This window comes from Maniola jurtina, chromosome 8, assembly GCF_905333055.1.
Source record: "Maniola jurtina chromosome 8, ilManJurt1.1, whole genome shotgun sequence".
NCBI lineage: Eukaryota > Metazoa > Arthropoda > Insecta > Lepidoptera > Nymphalidae > Maniola > Maniola jurtina.
The window spans coordinates 13,316,753-13,337,723 of NC_060036.1; the positions used below are offsets into that span (position 1 = coordinate 13,316,753).

The 20,971-nt window shown below is 35.7% G+C and overlaps 2 protein-coding genes across 2 annotated transcripts in view; one reads left to right on the plus strand and one right to left on the minus strand.

Moving 5' to 3' along the window:
• LOC123867386 overlaps positions 1-20,122 on the plus strand; it is a 44,940-nt gene extending 24,818 nt beyond the window's left edge. Inside the window, exons 3-6 of the mRNA XM_045909397.1 lie at positions 14,982-15,101; positions 17,687-17,801; positions 18,258-18,414; positions 19,755-20,122. Of these exons, the coding sequence (XP_045765353.1) occupies positions 14,982-15,101; positions 17,687-17,801; positions 18,258-18,414; positions 19,755-19,884 (522 nt within the window). The 3' untranslated portion in view covers positions 19,885-20,122. The remainder of the gene's footprint in view (positions 1-14,981; positions 15,102-17,686; positions 17,802-18,257; positions 18,415-19,754) is intronic.
• LOC123867367 (dynein axonemal intermediate chain 3) lies at positions 156-13,499 on the minus strand. The gene is made up of 2 exons (XM_045909364.1): positions 13,431-13,499; positions 156-3,464 (listed from the first exon to the last, which is right to left on the minus strand). Exon 2 carries the CDS (start codon positions 3,442-3,444, stop codon positions 178-180), a length of 3,267 nt encoding a protein of 1,088 aa, XP_045765320.1. The 5' UTR covers positions 3,445-3,464; positions 13,431-13,499; the 3' UTR covers positions 156-177.
• Positions 20,123-20,971: the final 849 nt, after the last annotated feature.

Sequence of the window (20,971 nt, forward strand, 5' to 3'; positions counted from 1 at the left end):
CTGTCAAGAATACCTATAGGATACTTCCCGTTGATCTAGAATCATGAAATTCGGCAGTATTTAGCTCTTGAAACAAAGAATGTACTGGGTTAAAGTATTAAAAAAATATTGCCAGTTCAGTTTTTTTTTAATAAATCACAAATACACACAATAAATACTAGACAAAAATAATAAAACTTAACCATCTGTATTGCCTGCTTCTGCTTCCGTTTCCTCTTTCTCACTCAAAAAGTTTTGAATTGTTGGTTTTATCGGAGTTTCTCCACCATCTTTATCCAATCTACATATATGCATCTTAATAAACTCCTCATGAGCGTTAAGCGCCAATCTCCTTTCTTTTCCCTCAGCCAAAGTGTTCTCCCAAGAAAAGGCTATTTTATATGGATGTTCCTGCACAGTTCTGCTAGCAGTATCCTTTAAGGATTCGTACTCTTCTAAATAAGTTATTTTAAGACTATTCTTATCATCCCCAAGGTAACTTTTTTTTACTTTAGCTTCTTTTTTGATAGCTTCCGGAAATAGGATAGCAACTGTATCATTAAAAATAGATTTTTGATTTTTCATAATTTCCAACATCCGTCTTTCTTTCTCTAACCGTTGCGCTTCTAATTCTCTCAATGGTTTCTCCTGTTCAATTAGCTCAGCTCTGTTTATTCTCTTTTTCACTGCAATGGTTTTTTCTATAAGTTTTTGAATAATCATCTGCCATCTTTCTTCTGGACCTATAACTTTCAATTTCTGTTGCCGTTTGGCCTCCGCTTCTTCTTCAAGCTTTCTTTCTTCTTCTTCCCGCTGCCTACGTTTTTCTTCCTCTTTTAACGCTAATAACTCTCCTTCTTTCCGTCTGATTTCAAGTAAAATCTCAGGGTTATTTCTCATCCATTCCTCTTGCCATTCTATAAAAGTATTCATTACTTTCAACTCCCTATTAATCATATTTTCAGTGCGCCCTATATAAGCTGGATTTTCAATCATAAAAATGGGAGGATATAAAAACATTCTGAAAGCGCCATTTATGTCACTTACCCCGATTATATTTTTGGCTAGAGGAAGCGTGTGTAAACTTACACTAGTAAGCATCATACCGGAGAGTGTTTGAACGGATATTGGCTGATCACTTCTTGCAAGAAGATCCCAGGTTTCTAAATCGCCTTCAGATGTGGTAACAAACAGCAAGCTAGGCTTATACTGTGACCAAGCTCCATCAGTTAACCGACAAGGTCGCTTTTTCCAAATTATTGGTCGATTTTTTAATTTATCTGACCAAATAGCAAAAATTTTCCCACCAATTGTGAGTGTCATATGACTGATGAAGGGATTTTTCTGCGTTCTCGTTACCGCGCCGTCGTGAATGTGACAACTAAACATTATATCGCAATACTCAGAGTTCACTACTTCTCCCGTGTTGAATTCATGTCCTTCCCATGTTATTCTAGCCAATTCGCCATGTTGTGAACCACAATAGAGTATCGTATTTATTTCGGATTCGCTTTGTGGTATAATTTCGCTCGTAAAATATTTTCTTCCTGTCCCTGTTTTTCTCGGAGCGTACGTGTATTTGATTACTGGAGGATTCATTCCGAAACTTTGAAGGGGCAAAGTTTGAGGACGACCGGCAACGCCTACATGAATCTTATAACACGGTTGCAAAGTACGATCAAAAACTTTGTATGGCGAATAGTCAACAAGTAAACCTGGAGGCCTTATTAGTACTCTTTTGGATTTTTTTACTTTCTTGCCTTCGAATTGGCTTACATTTTCCACAGACAAGCTCCAAATTAATATTGACCCATCTTCTGATCCAGTGAAAAACATCATCGATTTTTTTGAATCCGCCAACATCATACACTTTCCAGTTGTAGTAACGTTAAAATTTGGTGATAGCCAATTAATAGCGGTAATAGCTCCATAATGACTGGTCATTAAATTACTTAAAGCAGTACACTGTACGATTGACTTGTCTTGTACGTTTTTCATCCACCCCATATGAGCATTCATTGCTATTCGATATTTCTCTCTTGTTTCACTTAATACTTCTATTCTATCAACATTTTCTAATTTATTTGCTATATCCCAAATAATAACTTGACCATTGATGCATCCTCCTATTAAGATGTTCTCATCAAATGGACAAAAAGAAAGGACTTTAACCTCCCGCGAAGCTTCTAATGTGAGTTTTGGTATTAAAGTATCGATATGGCTCCAAATTAAAACCGGATTAATCCCATAGACAGCTCTTTGAATAGGATCAGGATGAGAACCCAAAGTTTTCATTGCATTTGGCGATCCATCAGAATAGCAAATAGCTACAATTCCAGACCACATTGGGTGAAAAACTGCGCTGGATATATATTTATCTTTAGCTCTTATGTCTGTAAAGCACACGTATTCTTCAAAAGTCATCGTATCATAAATATCAATGGCCTTCTCTGCTATCAGATTCGGATAGTCATTACAGTACATGTCCATTACAGTATTCAGTTCTATGATTGAACCCATATCTGTTACCTTGTCTTTCATAAAATTGTTAATCATTTTTACGTAAGATGGTCTACGCATGCGTCTGAAAGCATTTCTGTAGGCTTGTAGGCCAACTTCATCTGGTGGCTCTTTGAACTCTTCATCATCCTCGTCGGAGCTTTCATTTTCTTTTAGCTGGTCTTCATCTCGTTTATCTTGCCCTGCGTCTCCACCTGCTTCAGTATCAGTAATAGTGACTTTGCCTAAGGCATCTGCAATCGATTGAGTCCACACATTTTGTGGATATCGTAACTCAGTTTGTGCATGTCTTTGAACAGTAGACGGTGCTGCCTGTGATGCACAATCAACTCTTTGTCGAAATATGTTATTAAACTTTTGTCTATACGGTGTTAGTTCTATATAGCCATCTCTAACGGAATTGGTATCTCTTATATTAAACTTTTTAGGTTCATAGTACTTAGGAAACTTTGCCTTAATTTCTATTTCCAGTAATGGTCGGGAGTTGATTGGTATTAATTCTATTATTTCAGTTTCGCTTCCTAAGCTCTTCCACGGCATAGGTTTCTTAAGAATTGCTTTCTCAAGTTTTTTTTGTTGCCTTTTTATGAACTTGTCAGATTGCTGTTTACAATGATCTCTCGCTTCTGTGGTCAAGCACACATAGAACTCATCAACATCTTTAGATTCATCGACAATGTATCCCATCAACACTAATTCTTCTGTGTAATCATTTAAAAGTTCCCTTAAATTGAAAAATTCTGATGCTTCACCATTAAGATCAATGCTTTCTATTATTTTTTCCTTCTCAACAAATTTCCATGGATTTTGAGCGTTAATATGAGTGCCAATAACCATCTCGATCTGCATTTGCGTTTCTTCACCAAGAACTAATTTGGAAACCCCTTCGACTTCATATTTAGGAATAAATCGCTTTCTCCGAGGCAAAGGTTGTTGGGTTGCCATTTTCTCGTCTGCTCCCTTTTCTGTAAAATATTTGATAAATAAATTAGCTCTTCATTATTTTTTGATACCCTTTTTAGATCAGTATGATTCTATATGGTATGATTGTACTTTAGTATTTTAAATAATAAATGATAATAACACTATTCCAATCTTTTTCACTATTATACTTCTATTATAATTATTATGACACGACACTTCAAAGTGACTTACTAAAATGTTTTTTTTTTTATAATTTGACAATTTGTACACTGTGAAACTTTTTTGACTTGACCTATGAGTGGACCTATGCAATCTACGAATGCGTAAAAAATAGATCTTAAATATCGCTAACCTCTAACCAGTACACGTACGCTGGAATTACGATTGCTGAGCTGATTTTGAAGAAACTTTAATTTCAGCATTTTGCCGCTGATAGCATCAGTGCTGATAGTGTCACAATGCGTACTCGGAATTAAAATATTAGTGATGAGACATCTGTCAAAACGTCAAAACGGTGACCATTTGACACAAAATGTCAATTGTAATACCCGGTACGCTCCGGTACGGCACGTAAAAATTAGTTTCCAGCGTACCTACCTACTTGTATATTATGTCCTTTTCAGTGTTAAGTGTTCATTAAAAATGTGTATGTTCAAATTAATTTCAATTTGTTCAAAATTACCAGGGCTTAGGTAACAAAGCCAACATCGTTTCAAACTTTGTAGCAATGTTAGCAAAGTACATTAAACTCGATTTTAATATTTGCTTTTATTTCACTTTCTCTCAAACAATACGAGTAACATCAAGCATAGAGAGTGAATGTTCGTGAATAAAATATGAAGTTAAAAAGGATTGAATGTGAGTGATGTAACTTTTTCTGAAAATCATTGGGTGTGGGGGGTGTGAGGGGTGTTATAAGTTTGACGTGTGTCTGTGTATCTGTGTCGCGGCTGGAGAGAATATCGTGCAGCACGCTGCCGCGACGCGCAGTTCAGCTGCAGTTCAGTTCGAGTGCGTGGCCACCTTAAAAAGTCATTTTGTACGGACTATAGGTATTAGGTAGATGTTATGAAGCACAATGAATATACAATAGGTATAATTGTATGGACTGTTTATTGTTCTGGTATTAATTAAGAGACGTGAATGGATGTATTGATTAATAAAGCTTCGGTTGCTTCAATTGATTTCTGATGCTAACGAGGGAATTCATATTCGTCGTATATGTATCGTATAGACAGACGTACTTGCATCTCGAAAACCGATATAATATACCTACTTAGGCCATTTTTAGGGTTCCGTACCTCAAAAGGAAAAACGGAACCCTTATAGGATCACTTTGTTGTCTGTCCGCAGAAGAAAACCTATAGTGTACTTCCCGTTGACCTAGAATCATGAAATTTGGCAGGTAGATAGGCCTTATAGCACAAGTAAATGTAAGCTTGGCCCATCTTAATTATCTATAAACGTATAGAAGTTACTGATTAGATAGTTGGCGCCACTCAAATCATAACAAATCATAACATCATATTAGAAGGCGTCATTGATTGGCTGAAGTTGTTCAACATCTGATCGATAAACGTACTGTATATAAAATTCTTATAGTTTTTAGTTGATGAATTGTAGCATAATAAAGGATAATATTTGTAATCAATATATAAGATGAAAACATCTTTATTACTTAGATGATTTGTTAAACGAGCTTGATGATTTGTATATTAGTCACTAAGTTTATTCATTGTACAATTTGGATTGGCCGATAACGATAAGATAAAAAGGGGAGTGGCTAATAAACGTGGAGAGGTTACCTGTAAGAGTGGTTTTAAAACGACGACATTCGGAAATATACTAACGTAAGAGGAACAACATTTATTTGACACAAATGTAAAAGTTAATAAATTTAAATATGAAATAAAAGTATAATAATTTATCATGAAGATTGTGTTTGTGATTTCGTCAGACCTTACCCAAAAGGTCAGAAGAGGGACATCAAGAAAATATAATATTTTCTTGTCACGCTCACGACTCAGAGAAACAAGTGGAAATATACAGAGGAACGAGAAAGAAGTGGAGGTCTAGTAGACCACAGACATTTTGGAGCACAAGGCCAATATTTGGGCCTCAATATATCAAAGTACCTAGTCATGGCATCAAAGGATTTCTGGATAAACGGGTAGGATCTTTCCATGATTTTATTTTTATTGATAGCTATTAATGGTAATTTTTTTTTATTTTTATTTGTGTGGGTTTTCGTTTTGTTTGTTCTACATTTAGTTATCATTTTGTTAAAAAGCTTTGCTCCGAGTTGGAATGGAAATTATATAACGTTATGATACCTAGAATTACCCACATGTTTATAATTCATCTTGTATATTGGTTATACAAATGCGATCGACCTTCAAATTGTGGTTTAAATAACATTGAGGTATTTAGAAGGCTTATTTACAATGAAAAATGAAAAATGTTTATTTACAAAATACAGTCTTGTACAATTTTCCTGTTTCTGGTGGTACCCGCACTAGGTTATCCTGTATCGTGGGTACAATGGAATAGATAGTGAACATAGTGTTAAACAATATAAAAAGTGTGGTTTACTTAATGATGGGCGTTATTGTTACTTTTAAATAGTTTTCAGGATGTATCTACTATGTCCTGCCGGGGTTTTATTTCTCATTAAATGATTTCACAGGTGAATATCTCACGGAACGTGGTATTTCAATCTTCACACTTGTAATCGTGTGCCGAATTAGTTTGGTTAAGAGTTACGATAGGGATTTATTTTCACATAGTGGTTTTGTTTTACGGAAGGTGAATTTCTGGATTTAGGTTCAATCGTTTGCTGCATTCATTGTATAGATAGATGTTTTCCTTTTTCTAGCACACAGTGACGCGATATTATCACACAGCACTCATTGGGCATCTTGAATGTTGTTTTGTGAAATTATTATTTTTTGTAAACCGCTTTGGGATAAGGTAGAAAAAGTTACATGAAATAGCTTTTCGTTTTACGCCTGCCAGTGAAATAATCCGCCTCTACTTGTAATGGTTACTGAGTGATTGGGGATATAAAATGTTAATTGATAAAAATGAAGGTGATCCGTTGTAATAAAGTAATAGTGACCAGGGTTAATAAATTGAGCATTTTGAGAAATATAAATCCTAAAATGGGTGTAAAAGTAGGTTTATCTTATCTGGTTATTCTTTAACTAAATTTAAAATTATGGTAGGTAGGTAGTCAGATAGTTTTAAATACGGGGTGCATAAATAAGTGTTTTTTTTTACAAAAGTGAGGAGAAATGTTTTCATTTATCTATTTTTACCACTTGAAACGCGTAATGTTTGAGTTTCAAACATAACTTTGCTGATAACAGCTCACCATGAACAACCCATGGCCGGCCCACTACTGAGCAACAAGTGTCTCCTCACAGAATGAGAAGGGTTTAGGCCGTAGTCTACCACGCTAGATAACAGCTAATTTACTTTTAATACTGGCACAATAATTTGAGTACTACGAGTAGTAGGTAGGTATAGTATATGGGCAGCGGGGTTTTTTTTACCTGTATTCACGCAATTAACTGTGTACTGCCGCATTTAAATGCAATATGATTTTGTTTTTATTGGATTAACATCGCTTGGCGGGTTAAATTCCTGGCAAATGTTCTATTAAAATTAGAGTAAGTTTTTTTTAATGGTAATATACCTACAGTACTGCCCTTAGGGCAGGGCGCGATAATAAGTACCTACTACCAAAATACTATTTTCTTTGTTGTACGCAAGAAATTTTAGGCAAATATCTTTGCACTACGCTCGCGTTTGTGGCATGACATTATCCCAGAAATATATTTTAAAAAAAATTCACGCTCGCTTGACTCGCTTCGCGATAGTTCAGTTTCGATATGCATTTAGTTAACAAAACTCTCAGGAAACCACGTTTGTTGTGCTCTCGAAATTGATCAGTCTATTTGATAAAATCGAAATGCGGTGCCTTATAAATTTCGCTTAGGAGCGCCGGTAGTATCTCATGATAATAATATGAATATTGATCATAATTTATTTTTTTTAGGATGATTAAGCATTGAAGGGTTTTCGGCTGGTCTGGCATTTCGCCTGATTTTATGTTTTTGCTTATTTAGCGCGTTCAGGAAAGCTTTGACAACGTTTTATAACATGAGTATATATTTTTTTTTGTTTTAGTTACCCAAACAGAAAAAAAAAAGCATTAAAGATGTGGGACCGAGGGATAAATCTAGTTTGATTTTTGGTTGGATTATGAAGTTGTAGTTAGGGTATTTAAAATAGAAAGATTTCAATTGTAGGAAATGATGTAAAACATGTTGAGGATAAGTTGTGTAATAAAGTCGATAATTCACTTGTTGGATGTCACGCGATCTATTGCGAGGAGGAATCTTTTTCTTGTCTCTGTTTTTATAAATACGGTGTTCTGACGGGTTTTTATTTACGTCTCGGATTATTGAATACTTTCGGTGTTTGATTGGACGGTTAGAGGTTGCAAAAGCAATCGCCCTCTAATTAAATCATTTATTTAGGCATTAGTTCAATTTGGATTAAATCTCGCGAAAAGCCACGGTGGCTGTCTCTCGCGCGTCTTGGAAAGACATTCCTAATGCCTGTTTTTCTGAGGGAGGGATGCATTATCAAGTGAGGTGAGCTGCAATGTTTGCGGCTGATTATTTTGGAAAATTTGCAATCGTGGCAAGTGGAGTAAAGTTTGACTAAACTATTTAATGAACTAAGTATATAATGGATTTGGTGAATGGTTATATTATATAACATTTTGATAAATGGATGAATTTGAAGAGTGTATGTATGTGGTTGATGCACATTTGTTTCATATTTTTTACTTAAGTTATAAAGTATTACATTTGGTGAGTAGTTATTTATATTTGGTAGGGTAGGTTTGATAAACAGGTAGTTATCTTGATTAATAAGTGAGTTATCATTTTATAAATGCGTACTTTAATGTTTGATGGACTGGTATACTTGATAAATGTGCATATTTTCATACTTCAAAGACAAGTTGTACCTATTAGTTTCTTCAAGCTTTTAGTTGCTGATAATTATATTAACATTCTTTAGAGCGCATGTCCTATGGACGAAATCGTTTATACATACTTTCACTGTTTGAAATGTTACAATCATAAAGATATAGTTATGACTAGAGGAGGTCATAGCTTGTTGCCGCTCTTGTACATCCATGTGTCGACTAGATATTGTTATCTCAGTATATTTCAGGGAACCTCCGTTCGGGTGAAAGCGATAGCTGTTGGATAAATGCTTGTTGGGTTATCAGAAGACCGTGTAGTCTTCGATGAGGTTACTTGTAAATATTATAGCGAAATAGTAAGTTTAAAAATAGAATGAGGCTAAACTAAAATAATGAGACAAAGATAAAAATAATAACTTAAAGCATTGAAACAGCATAAAGTGAAATAGTAACTTACAAACTATACATACATATTTACGAATTATGTAGATAGATATAGTATTACTGGATTACGTATATCAAATAAGAATACTGTCAGCTCATGTTTTGTTTTCGGCGTGGTAATTTTACGCTTAAAACTCATAAGAGATATCATGAGGTTCGCTTTCTGTAAAAGTTATTAGCTTTAACAGTTAATTGATTTATTACATTATTTATTTATTATACACTCAACAAGTAAAAGTATTTTGTTTTGACAAAATCCAAAGAAGTACCTATTGGATTAATAAGGCAAGGTACGAAGCATTGGCTGGATTTTACAACATTTAAAGTTTCCTGTTCATTTTTATCATTGAGTTAATTTGAGGCGGAAGGATCCTCTTGAAAATTTTTAAGATTAAGTTATTAGTAAGAAAGTATATTTTGCTTAGGTTAGTTTAAAATGTACAGCCGGTAATTTAAAAAAAATATATATATATTTAATTTTACATAATAGGTGAAGCTGGTTGATGCACCAAAAATCGAATTATCATAGGAATTTAATTAAGCTAACATTTTTATTTATTATCAACTTCAAATATACAGTAGCAAACTGATTAGTTGGAATACATGCAGTGATTGGAATATTTAAGTTCCGATAGAAGAATCTATATCGTGGCTTGTTCCTTTATGGACAAGAATTTTTTTTTTTGACTCGTGGGACCACTTACACAAAATATCAACGTTCGGTTTGGAGGTCTTCCATGGCTATTCCTACAGTTCCATGACGTATTGAAGAGGTTAACACTTTGTCGCTCATCACATCAACCAGCACGGCATTTGGGTATGATGGATGGATGTAGATAGGTACACATTTGATGGGGGGGGGTTTAGTGGTTTGTATCAATAGGAACCAGGGGTTGAATGAGGAAGGCTGAGGACAGTACGTGTGGTGCTTACTAGGGAAGGTTTATGTTCAACAGTGACCTTATGATGATGACGATGTAGATGACGATGATGATGATGATGGACGTACGAGGATGAATCTTTTACGAAACGAATAAAGGGAAATCGAACAGATGCGGGTCATTACGGTTAACATATAAAATAATGTATAAGGTACCTACTTTCTTCTTATCTTTATGATCGATCAGCTTGTGATAGAGATTTTGATGTCGTAGAGAATAGAGATGTATCGAACGGAATATTTATTTCATTTTTTTCCTGCTATTATGTTGATATCGCTTTTCTCTATGAAAAGGAATTAATGATAAACTAATAGGTATCATTCGGCGGCGAGTCGCGACTGTGTCGTTCCCAGGGTCGAATTTGGTAGTTCTGCTTATGTTACTCGAAACGACAAAGTACGCCATATGGTGCATATTATGGCTAAAATAAAATATATAAGTATCATGTGAAATTATAAATCAAAGATTCTTTTTGCATGTAGATATTATATGGTTAAGAGGCACAAGTGACGCAACTACTGTACCCTGGCGTTTGTTTAACATTGTCCATTAGTACTTCAGAATGTGGATTTTGCTAGAAAAAAAAAACAATAGGTAATTGTAAGAAATATGGGAAGCGTAATCTGCATTAAAAGAAAAAGTTTGAATTGGAAGCAACCAGGCATAGGATTTTCATACATCCGTAATCACGTTCCTTTCAACTCTCTATCTATCACGGTTCACGATACGCCGTTCGCGGTTCAGGCCGTGACGCACGTGCAGACGGACAGACGAACGGAGAGCAGAGGTTTAGAAAATAGGGTCTCGTAGGCGCCCTTCGAGGGGTACGGAACTGGAGAAAACTAAATTATAATAATGATAATAGGTTTTCTAGGTTACCAAGTAAAATTACTTCTCTTAGGTCGGATTGTATTATGATGGATGCTTATGAAACAAAATTAAATGAACGGTCTACTCAAAGTGTTTTATGTTTGCAGGATCCAAGGATGTTGGAAATGAACAAATGAGGGAAAGGAAGACCCAAAACTAGGTATGGGTCAAGGACACAAAGTCCCAAGGAAGGAAAGGATGGAAAAGCCCCGAGGTTACGGGCTATGGACAAAAAGTCCTATAGGAGGAAGGAGGTGGACCCTAGGATAAGGGTCATTAAAAATTTGGATCTGGAGGGAAAGGACCCTAGGATAAGGGTCATTAAAAATTTGGATCTGGAGGGAAATAAGGACAATCATATATGTATCCCGGTAGAAGAGAGACGCGCCAAGGCTCGGAATCCGCGATTTTCCAATAAGAAGGGAAGAAGAAAATATGTGCGTAAAACTATTGCGTTGAAAGTGTATGAAAATGTTTTGTGATTTAAATCGAGAACTGGCGGCGATTAACTTTAAGTTTAGAGAGTTTATTTTATCAAAAGGACAAGAAGTTCACTTACACATATTCATATTAAGAATCGCTCCCGATTCTAAATATAAATATAGAAGAAAACATAATCTTTAAAGGTATGGTGACTATACAATAATATAAAAAGTCAAAACACGTTATATTCGTTAACAAACTATACCTACATCTAGCTAAGATATCTATGGTGTTTGACACTGTTTGATTAAACTTTAAACTTTGTAAAAGATTTTTCCTCCAGTATGAGTTTCGGCAAGTACATTATGTAGTAGAGCTAGGTAGTTTACATACCATAATTAGTCCTAGCTTTATGTAATTGTAGCATAATAGGTATGTTCGTTTTGTGTACCATATTTATGAGATTTAGCTTTAAAGTGATGCGTGTATGTACGGACTTTAATAGTATTTTCCTAACAAATAGACATATTTTGAATTTGTATAATTGACTTATATAATATAGTTCATCAGTTTTCTTATATAATTCTTTAGTGGGAAGGAGAGTCTAGTTGGAACAGAACTTTTAACAATTTATTTTGAGATACTTGAAACCCTTTAAAGTAGTTTTTAGTAATTAGTTTTACATGCTCATCCCCAAATCTCTATATTTTGAATTTGTATAATTGACTTATATAATATAGTTCATCAGTTTTCTTATATAATTCTTTAGTGGGAAGGAGAGTCTAGTTGGAACAGAACTTTTAACAATTTATTTTGAGATACTTGAAACCCTTTAAAGTAGTTTTTAGTAATTAGTTTTACATGCTCATCCCCAAATCTCTATTGAGTGTTCCTGTAAAATATTGGCTTGTGAGTTATAATTGATACTTCGGACTTTATGCATGTACCTACCTTCTTTGATTAAATGGAGGCCTCCTTTAGTTGCTACTGGTCTCGCAATTTTTGATATCTTTATGATTTTTGAAAAATTATTTATAAATTTAGAGTGTCTGCATCTTTTTATTTTAATATTAGCGGAAGAGAACAGAAAAATGAATTTTAGATTAAAGGCTAAATTTGAGTGCTACTGTAGACTGGCAGGTAAAGTTGCGAGGGTAAATAGTTTGTTCTAATTATATCGGATGGAAAGGGTTGCTGCGAGTGCTCTAAAATTAAGTTGCAATCATAATCAATACCAATGTATCAATAAAACTGTATATTCCTTCTAGTTAAGGTTAGCAAGAATATTAATTTAATTAATTACTATCTTAATTTTTTTTTGTTTTGTTGAACTAAGTCTTTGTCATTTTGGTTGTGAAGTTTACATGTTACTTAAGTTTTAATTTTTTTTTTAAAAGCGATGAGACTCGCTTAAAACAGGATGGCCGAGCTGTAAGCTTGGCCCATCTTAATTATCTATAAACGTATAGAAGTTACTGATTAGATAGTTGGCGCCACTCAAATCATAACAAATCATAACATCATATTAGAAGGCGTCATTGATTGGCTGAAGTTGTTCAACATCTGATCGATAAACGTACTGTATATAAAATTCTTATAGTTTTTAGTTGATGAATTGTAGCATAATAAAGGATAATATTTGTAATCAATATATAAGATGAAAACATCTTTATTACTTAGATGATTTGTTAAACGAGCTTGATGATTTGTATATTAGTCACTAAGTTTATTCATTGTACAATTTGGATTGGCCGATAACGATAAGATAAAAAGGGGAGTGGCTAATAAACGTGGAGAGGTTACCTGTAAGAGTGGTTTTAAAACGACGACATTCGGAAATATACTAACGTAAGAGGAACAACATTTATTTGACACAAATGTAAAAGTTAATAAATTTAAATATGAAATAAAAGTATAATAATTTATCATGAAGATTGTGTTTGTGATTTCGTCAGACCTTACCCAAAATAAAGGAATAAATCCAAAAACCGTAAATTTGTGGTTACATCATTAAAAAAAATTAAAATGCTTTAATTTTCAAAGTAAGATAACTACACCAAGTGGGGTTATCATATGAAAGGGCTTTTCCTGTATATTCTAAAACAGATTTTTATTTATTTTTATAAATTACAGTTTTTATTTATCAAGCAAAATGTCGGAATAATTACCCGAGTACGGAACCCTCGGTGTGCGAGTCTGACTCGCACTTGGCCGGTTCTTATTACAGAAGATCAAACAGTTTCCGCGGGATTTTCAAAAACCTAATCGTGGTCGAAATTGCGGGCACCATTCTACTAATTTCTATGACGTGCTTCTTAATATCTTACCTTCTTCATCTTCGCGCTTTTTCACGACCTCTTCTTCATCGTAGCTGGAATCTGAAGAATGTTCTTCAATTTTTTTGGGCTGTTTTGATTCTTCATCACTCTCAGAATCACTCATTTCTTCTGAAAACACAATGAATACACCATACTTTATTTCTGTACACCTAGTAAGCTTTTACAATTTTCGGAAATGGAATTTGGTGCTGAGTTCCGGTTCTGATTAGTCGTAAATAACGAAAGGCGGTTAGTCTATCAAATCACAGACAGACACTTTTTCTTTATTTATATAATTAATATATATATTTGGTGGTGGTATAATATTATTGTGCACTGATAGATCACAGTTCACAGAAACCTATCTAATAGAAACTATGGCCTATGGTATGGCTTTAACCCAACCAATTTTTGACCACTATAACTAGGTAGGTAGATATATGACTAAGTTTGCAATTACCAAAGTACTTTCGATCTTCTTCGTTGCTATAATATTATATGTTACATTCAATATCGTTAAAATGCAGGTAGCTGTTGCCAAGCAAACTTGCTGTAGGTACCTACCTATCTACGCAAGCGCACTGTTAGGTAGATGAAGACTAAATAACTACATACACAATATTTGATATAGAGAGCAAAATATGAGTTCGTAGGAAAAGTAGGCACCTACGTGTGTACCTACGTACAATAATATGATATGAGCCCTCGCGGACGAAATCGCGGGCATACGCTAGTGTAAATATAAATTCTAAAGACCTATGACCTGACTGGCACTTAACTGGACCTGGTTCAAAGCACCATGATATGAATACAGTAGGTACTTTTACCTTTTGTCAAATACTCCACATATAACTCCCGCAACGTCCTTAGCCTTTGTGCTTACACTATTAGTACAATAGGTACGTACATAATGTACGAATACGTTCCTTTGTTTGTGTAACTGCCCGAAAAGCGAAGGGTCGCTACTTTGCCCATGTAAGAGCTTAAACAGCTTAGACCTTCCGTAAGGTCGAAATATTACAAGTACGTCGCCTACGTCACACAAACGTTTAATAAAATACATAAGTAAGTACTGGAAATAATAAACATGTATCCGTACTAATATTATAAATGCGAAAGTGTCTATCTGTCTGTTTTTCTGCTAGCTTTTCAGTTGAACCGATTTTGATGTTTGGTACAGAGTTAGCTTACATCCCGGGGATGGGCATAGGCAACTTTTTATCCGGGAAAATTAAAGAAGTTCCCACGGGATTCATAAAGGTCCATCTGTTTAACCGATTTATATGAAAGTTAGAGAGGTAGCTAGCGTCCCGGAAATTGAGATAGGCGACTTTGTATCCCGAAAAATCAAGGAGTTCCCACGGGATTTTTAAAAATAATTTTATATAAGACGTACAGTTATTTGTGTTAACTGTTACAAGGGGCCAAAGTGATATTTTCTTTCTCGCTGCGCTCGTCAGACAAATATTTCGTAAGTTCGTAGAAGCGTAGACACGATTTTTGTTTGACATAGCCCTTCTATAGTAATTTAGTTCAATGGATCAATTTTATTATTTGCAGGCAGCATTATCACACCGCAAGGAGTCGGCGGCGCCGCTGACGGCAGAGAGGGACGGCACTATCTTCCGTCACCCTCTGTCGTACCCCCTCGCGTTGGTGCTACGACTTCGGGTTTTGCAGGTAACATTGATTCATCATCATCATCATCATTATCAACCGTTAGACGTCCACTGCTGGACATAGGTCTCTTGTAGGGGCTTGACACGCCACGGTTTTGCAGCACCTGAATCCAACGGCTCCTTCCGATTCCAGATTCCACCTAGTGGATTTCACCTAGTGGATTTCACCTAGTGGATTCCACCTAGTGGATTCCACCTGGTGGATTCCACCTGGTGGATTTCACCTAGTGGATTCCACCTAGTGGGGGGTCTTCAAACGCTGCGCTTTCCGGTGGGAGGTCCACATTCTAGCACCATTTACGTATTGATTTTTCAAACTAGTATGTGCCCTGCCCATTGCCACTTCAGCTTCGCAATTTGACAATTAATGTATCTGGTTCTCCTAGGGTCTATAAAGGATCTCCTTATTTCTGATTTACCTGAAAGTGATGACATAATAATTAGGTATCATAATAGAAAAAGTAATCCTCTGTATTAAATATTATTCTAAGCTACGCAACGTTTAATTACTTAGGAAGCCCAGAAAACCATCTTTGCGATTATCTTAATTAATATTCCGATCTTAATCCTATTGAAATCCTGCGGGATGCTTTTACTTGAATTTCAGTTAAAATCTTCTAAACTCGATCTGAAACGTAATGGTGCGGCTTCAACCAATTTAGGCAGATTATATTTTTAATCCCCGACCCAAAAAGAGGGGTGTTATAAGTTTGACGTGCGTATCTGTGTATCTGTCTGTGGCATCGTAGCTCCTAAACTAATGAACCGATTTTAATTTAGTTTTTTTTGTTTGAAAGGTGGCTTGATCGAGAGTGTTCTTAGCTATAATCCACGAAAATCGGTTCAGTCGTTTGTAAGTTATCAGATCTTTTCTAGTTACTGTAACCTTCACTTGTCGGGTGTGTTATAAATTTATAATTTACACTTGTTTACGCATTATTTAACATATCTGCTAAGGATTACCTACCTTACTTAAAATTCTATGTTCACCCTCGCTCATTTTCTCAAACCGCACAATCTTTCAATGTAATATTGTATGGAACACCAGAAACGCTTTCATATCCCGACGCCCGTGTCGGGAAGTAATTGGATTTCCCGAACAGAGATTTGAGCCATTTATGATTCTTCTTGAGACGTCATTGATCTGGTACTTTGTCGAACAAAGGGACCATCTGATTGAATAGGTATCGATACCTACCTTTTTTATTGATGACTAAGTCAGTTTCAATTTGTGCGAAAAAACTCAGGCGGAGATTTATAGAGGGGGTAGGTAATTTGGCCACAGTTTGACTGCTGGGATCTAAGCTTCAGTTAAAATGAGACAGATTCATCTCAGCTATAACGCTGTCTCGTTTTAGCAGTGACTTAAATCTGACCAAATTCAAAGTGCGCTATACAGATCTCGCTGCAAGTTTATTAAGAAAAAATTACACTAGGTATATAGGGTGTAACCATAACGCTGGCAAAAACGAAGACGTGATAGTAATTGGTACGAAGTTATAGTGATAAGATAAATTTTTAAAATCCCGTATTTTTTAAAATTTCACAATATATTGCAAATAAAACATCTGACTGACGCTAGAGGTCAACGAACGTCCCGTAAATAGGTCACTCGAAGTCAATGTCGCTTCGTAGTAGGGGTATTGACCCGAGTTTTGCACGCTATACAAGGCGGGTTTGAAAAATACTAAATCACTTAAACTACAATATAAGGCAAATGATTATTGGCATAGGATTGTGTTAAGGTAGTATAATAATAACGCTAAGTTTTTGCAAGCATTCTGGTTAGTATATGTATACTCAAAGGTAAATATCCAGCTAACTTATTTTAAATTTTAATACATTATGTTTATTTACTTTATTTTATTAGTACACCCCTTCCACTTTCTTTAATTTTTATTATCTCCTCACCCTAAGGTTGCCTGGAAGAGATCGCTATTTTAGCGATAAGGCCGCCTCTTGTACATAAATCTTTATTGTTATTATTTATATATTACTGTCTTGTTGGTGTACAATAAAGAATATTTTACTTTTACTTTTTACTAACTTCCCTTTGGAACCAAGCAACTTTGAAGCTTTGAAGTTGGAAAGCTTACACCCACAGTTGAAAGTTGAAACTCCGCCAAAGTTCACACAAAACAAAATGCGACGCGCTGGCTAGTGCGGGTGGTGTTTTTTCGACAAGTTTTTAATTAAGTTTGCTAACCAGGTTTTCACGGTGGCTTACTTTTAATTATTTGTTAAACCTGTTAGTGGTGAAGGTAGCTTTATAGCTATATTTGAATTTTAACGTGTATTTTTTTAAATCCAAAGTATATTGTTACACATTTTCTGACAGACTTTTACAAAATAAAGAAGACATAATCCTTTACAAGTAGAACAGTTTTCATTTATAAGTGCACCTGTAATAGACAACCATACTGCAATGATTTTTTTTTTGTGCAACGGGTGGTGTTTGAACCGCCGACCTTTCGGAATTCAATCCGCTCTTCAACCGTTGAGCTATCGAGGCTCTAGCTGATTAATTTTCTTTTTGTAGCATGTCGCATTGTCGCATGTTACATTAATAACACTTATTTGTTGCAGATCGTATGCGGCATTTCCACGCTGGTGATGGGTAGTGTTGCGTTCATCGAGGAGCGACACAAATTCAACATGGGGCTCGGTATACCGGCCGGAAGTCTTAGTGTGTTAGCAGCAGGTAAGGTCAAGGTCATTTGGTAGGTCAAAAATACAGGGTGTAATTAGAACGCTAGCACAAACTTAGCGCTATAATTATCGTACTACCTAAACACAACAATTAACTATTTGCTTATACTTATATACTTATAGTTTTAGTGATTTAGTATTTGAAACCCACATTGTATAGCGTGCAAAACCCGGTGTCTATCCGCGGGGTGTATATACGCAACGTTCGTTGACCTCCAGCGTCAGTCAGATATTTTATTTGCAATACATTGCGAACTTTTTAAATACAGGATTATTTTTTTCGTGTTTTTGTGATATCTATGATTATGAGTGATAATCTCTATCACCTGTCTTCGTATTTGCTAGCGTTATAATAACACCCTGTACCATAAAGAATAATGATCTATTTATGAAAATTCAGGCAAAGTAACCTGTGGTATCTACAAATTTTAATTTTATTGTTCCTCAGCGGTCTCAATACACACGTCACGTGGTTGGGGCGTCTCCAGCGGTGCTAGTGCGGGCACAGCAGCGGCGATACTGTGGGCTGCTTCAAGCTGTCTCCTGATAGCATTGATAGTGCAGTGCTCAAGGACCATACTCGACCCTCCTGGCTTCAACCATGGGTAAGATGTGTAGTGATGTAAGATAGATGTAGACCACCACCACCAGACCACCACCACCACCACCACACTCGACCACCAGACCACCACCACCACCACCACCAGAGACTAGCGCGCGCACAGCAGCGGCTGCTTCAAGCTGATAGCATTGATGGTACCTACAGTGCTCAAGGACCATACTGGACCCTCCGAAATTCGATCATTACTGTTAGTAATGATCGAATCTGTACCTAGTACTATTATTAATAATGAGTGGCAATTTTGTAAGTGGATGGTAATCGTAGAGATGTATGCAGCTTTATCAAAAATTCATTCACCATTTGAAAAATAGATAGTTAGATAGGCTATAATATAATATTATTTTGTGAATATAATATAACCTGCTAATTTATTAATATTTTAATACCGCAAGTGTTCTGTAAAAGTACAAAATGCTTACAGGTGAACAACTGAGTGATACAAATAATTGAATATAACTAACTTATTTACTTGAATAATATAATTTCGTAAGTGCGGTGGCGTGTAGGCGTGAACGCTAAAGTAATTAACTTTGGCTCGGCATCAAATTAGTGGCGCACCAGAGAGATATAAAGACATAAAATAATTAGCGTATTTTGCATTTAATTACAGTGTTGCCTTAATATATATAACGTAGGTTATAGAACTTACTTTGACCTTTCTCAGACTGAAGACACTGTTAAAGAGAGACAGCGTTCTATTGCTGGCATGAAACTGTCTCGTTTTAACTAAAACATAAGTCTGAGTTATCCCGCTTCCATCTTAGACTGCACCATCATTCATCACTTACCACCAGGTGAGATTGCAATCAATCAAATTGCAAATCAGAAAGCACGGTAGATCTCAGTTATATGATTCAAATGAGACAATGTTAAGTCTCTGATTTATTTACTACAATTAATTAATTAAAGTATCGACTATTCTCACAAATTAGTCGATACTTTAATAGTCGATACTTTAATTAATTTCTTAAACTGGACCTTTTCAAGTAAAGATTTTTATATAAACCTGTGAGGATGATACTGCCACTGTCGGAATCAGAATGTCGTATTAGTTTACAAATTGTGAAAAACCAAATTAAATTTGAATTTCGCGGGCAAGCCGGTCTCATGCCCCTTAAGCAGATAGAGTGAAAAAGTAACAACGATACACAGAAACACTTTCATATTTTACAATAATACTACCTACTTCTTGCGCGCACACGCACATGCACACACACACACACACACACACACAGTGATTATAATCGTGAATAGTGCTAGGATAAGAAAATAAATCATAATACTTCACGAATTATATTTTACTGAAGAAACATTTTATCGCAGGGACGGTCCCGACGAAGAAGCAAAGCCATCATCGCGCGACCTAGTCGTCATAGCGTGCGTGCAAATCGCTCTCGCGGCCGCGACGCTGCTGAGTGCGGTGATCTGCGCGCGCATCGACTGCAGCGCATGACGCGAGCCGGCGGGCGCCCTCGCGCGGCGCCGCGTCAGCGAGGCGCCCGCCTCCGCGCCCGCTCCCGCTCCCGCTCCCAGCGTGCCGCCGCCCGACGCTGAACGCGAGAAAGGAGGACGCGTTGCCTGGCTTATTTAGACTTTTACCCAAGTGACGATTTTCTTTCTTTTTCCCTAAAAACCCTTTTAAAAAAAAAGGAAAAACGAAACCCTCATAGGATCACTTTGTTGTTTGTCTGTCTGTCTGTCCATCTGTCGTGTCTGTCAAGAAAACCTCTAGAGTACTTCCCGTTGACCTAGAATCATGAAATTCGGGAGGTAGGTAGGTCTTATAGCACAAGTAAAGGAAAAAATCCGAAAACCGCGAATTTGTGGTTACATCACAAAAAAAAAATATTTGTCCATGAAAGAATAATTAGTATTTTCAATTCGCAAAGTAGATAACTATACCAAGTGGGGTATCATAATATTATGAAAGGGCTTTACCTGAACATTCTAAAATAGTTTTTTTTTTGCATTAAGTATAGTTTTGATTTGTCATGCAAAATGTCGGAAAAATACCCGAGTACGGAACCCTTGATGCGCGAGTTTGACTCGCACTTGGCCGGTTTTTTTTCTACTTAGAATACTCTCAACTAAATAGTAGGTGGTTAGATGAAGTGAAACTTTAGCCATATCGTCAGAGACTGCTGTTAATTACATTAATTATTATGTGACTTTACTAACATTATGCGTATTACATATTTTTCACTATCTTAATAAAGTTATTTTAACTCATTATTATAGTTAGTAAATACATAATACTAAAGCTATAGCTTTCAATAAATTAATTCAACGATATATCGTTGAATCAATTTATTGAATATTAATTTATTTTAATTTTTGACATAATTCTTTACAGATGCTTAAGCAACCAAAGTCCATGAAATTTGGCACACATATTCCAGAAACTAATATCTGTGCCTCCGGTGTTTTAGATTTTTCTAAAAATATGTAGTTTTAAAATTACAGGGGCTCAAAGATTTGTATGTGAATTTTAAGACCGCGTAACTTTGAAACCGAATATTTTAACAGAAATCTGGAAAACC

Excerpts from the sequence above, each read along its gene's own strand:
- LOC123867367 (XM_045909364.1), bottom strand. The coding sequence starts at position 3,444 with ATGGCAACCCAACAACCTTTGCCTCGGAGAAAGCGATTTATTCCTAAA.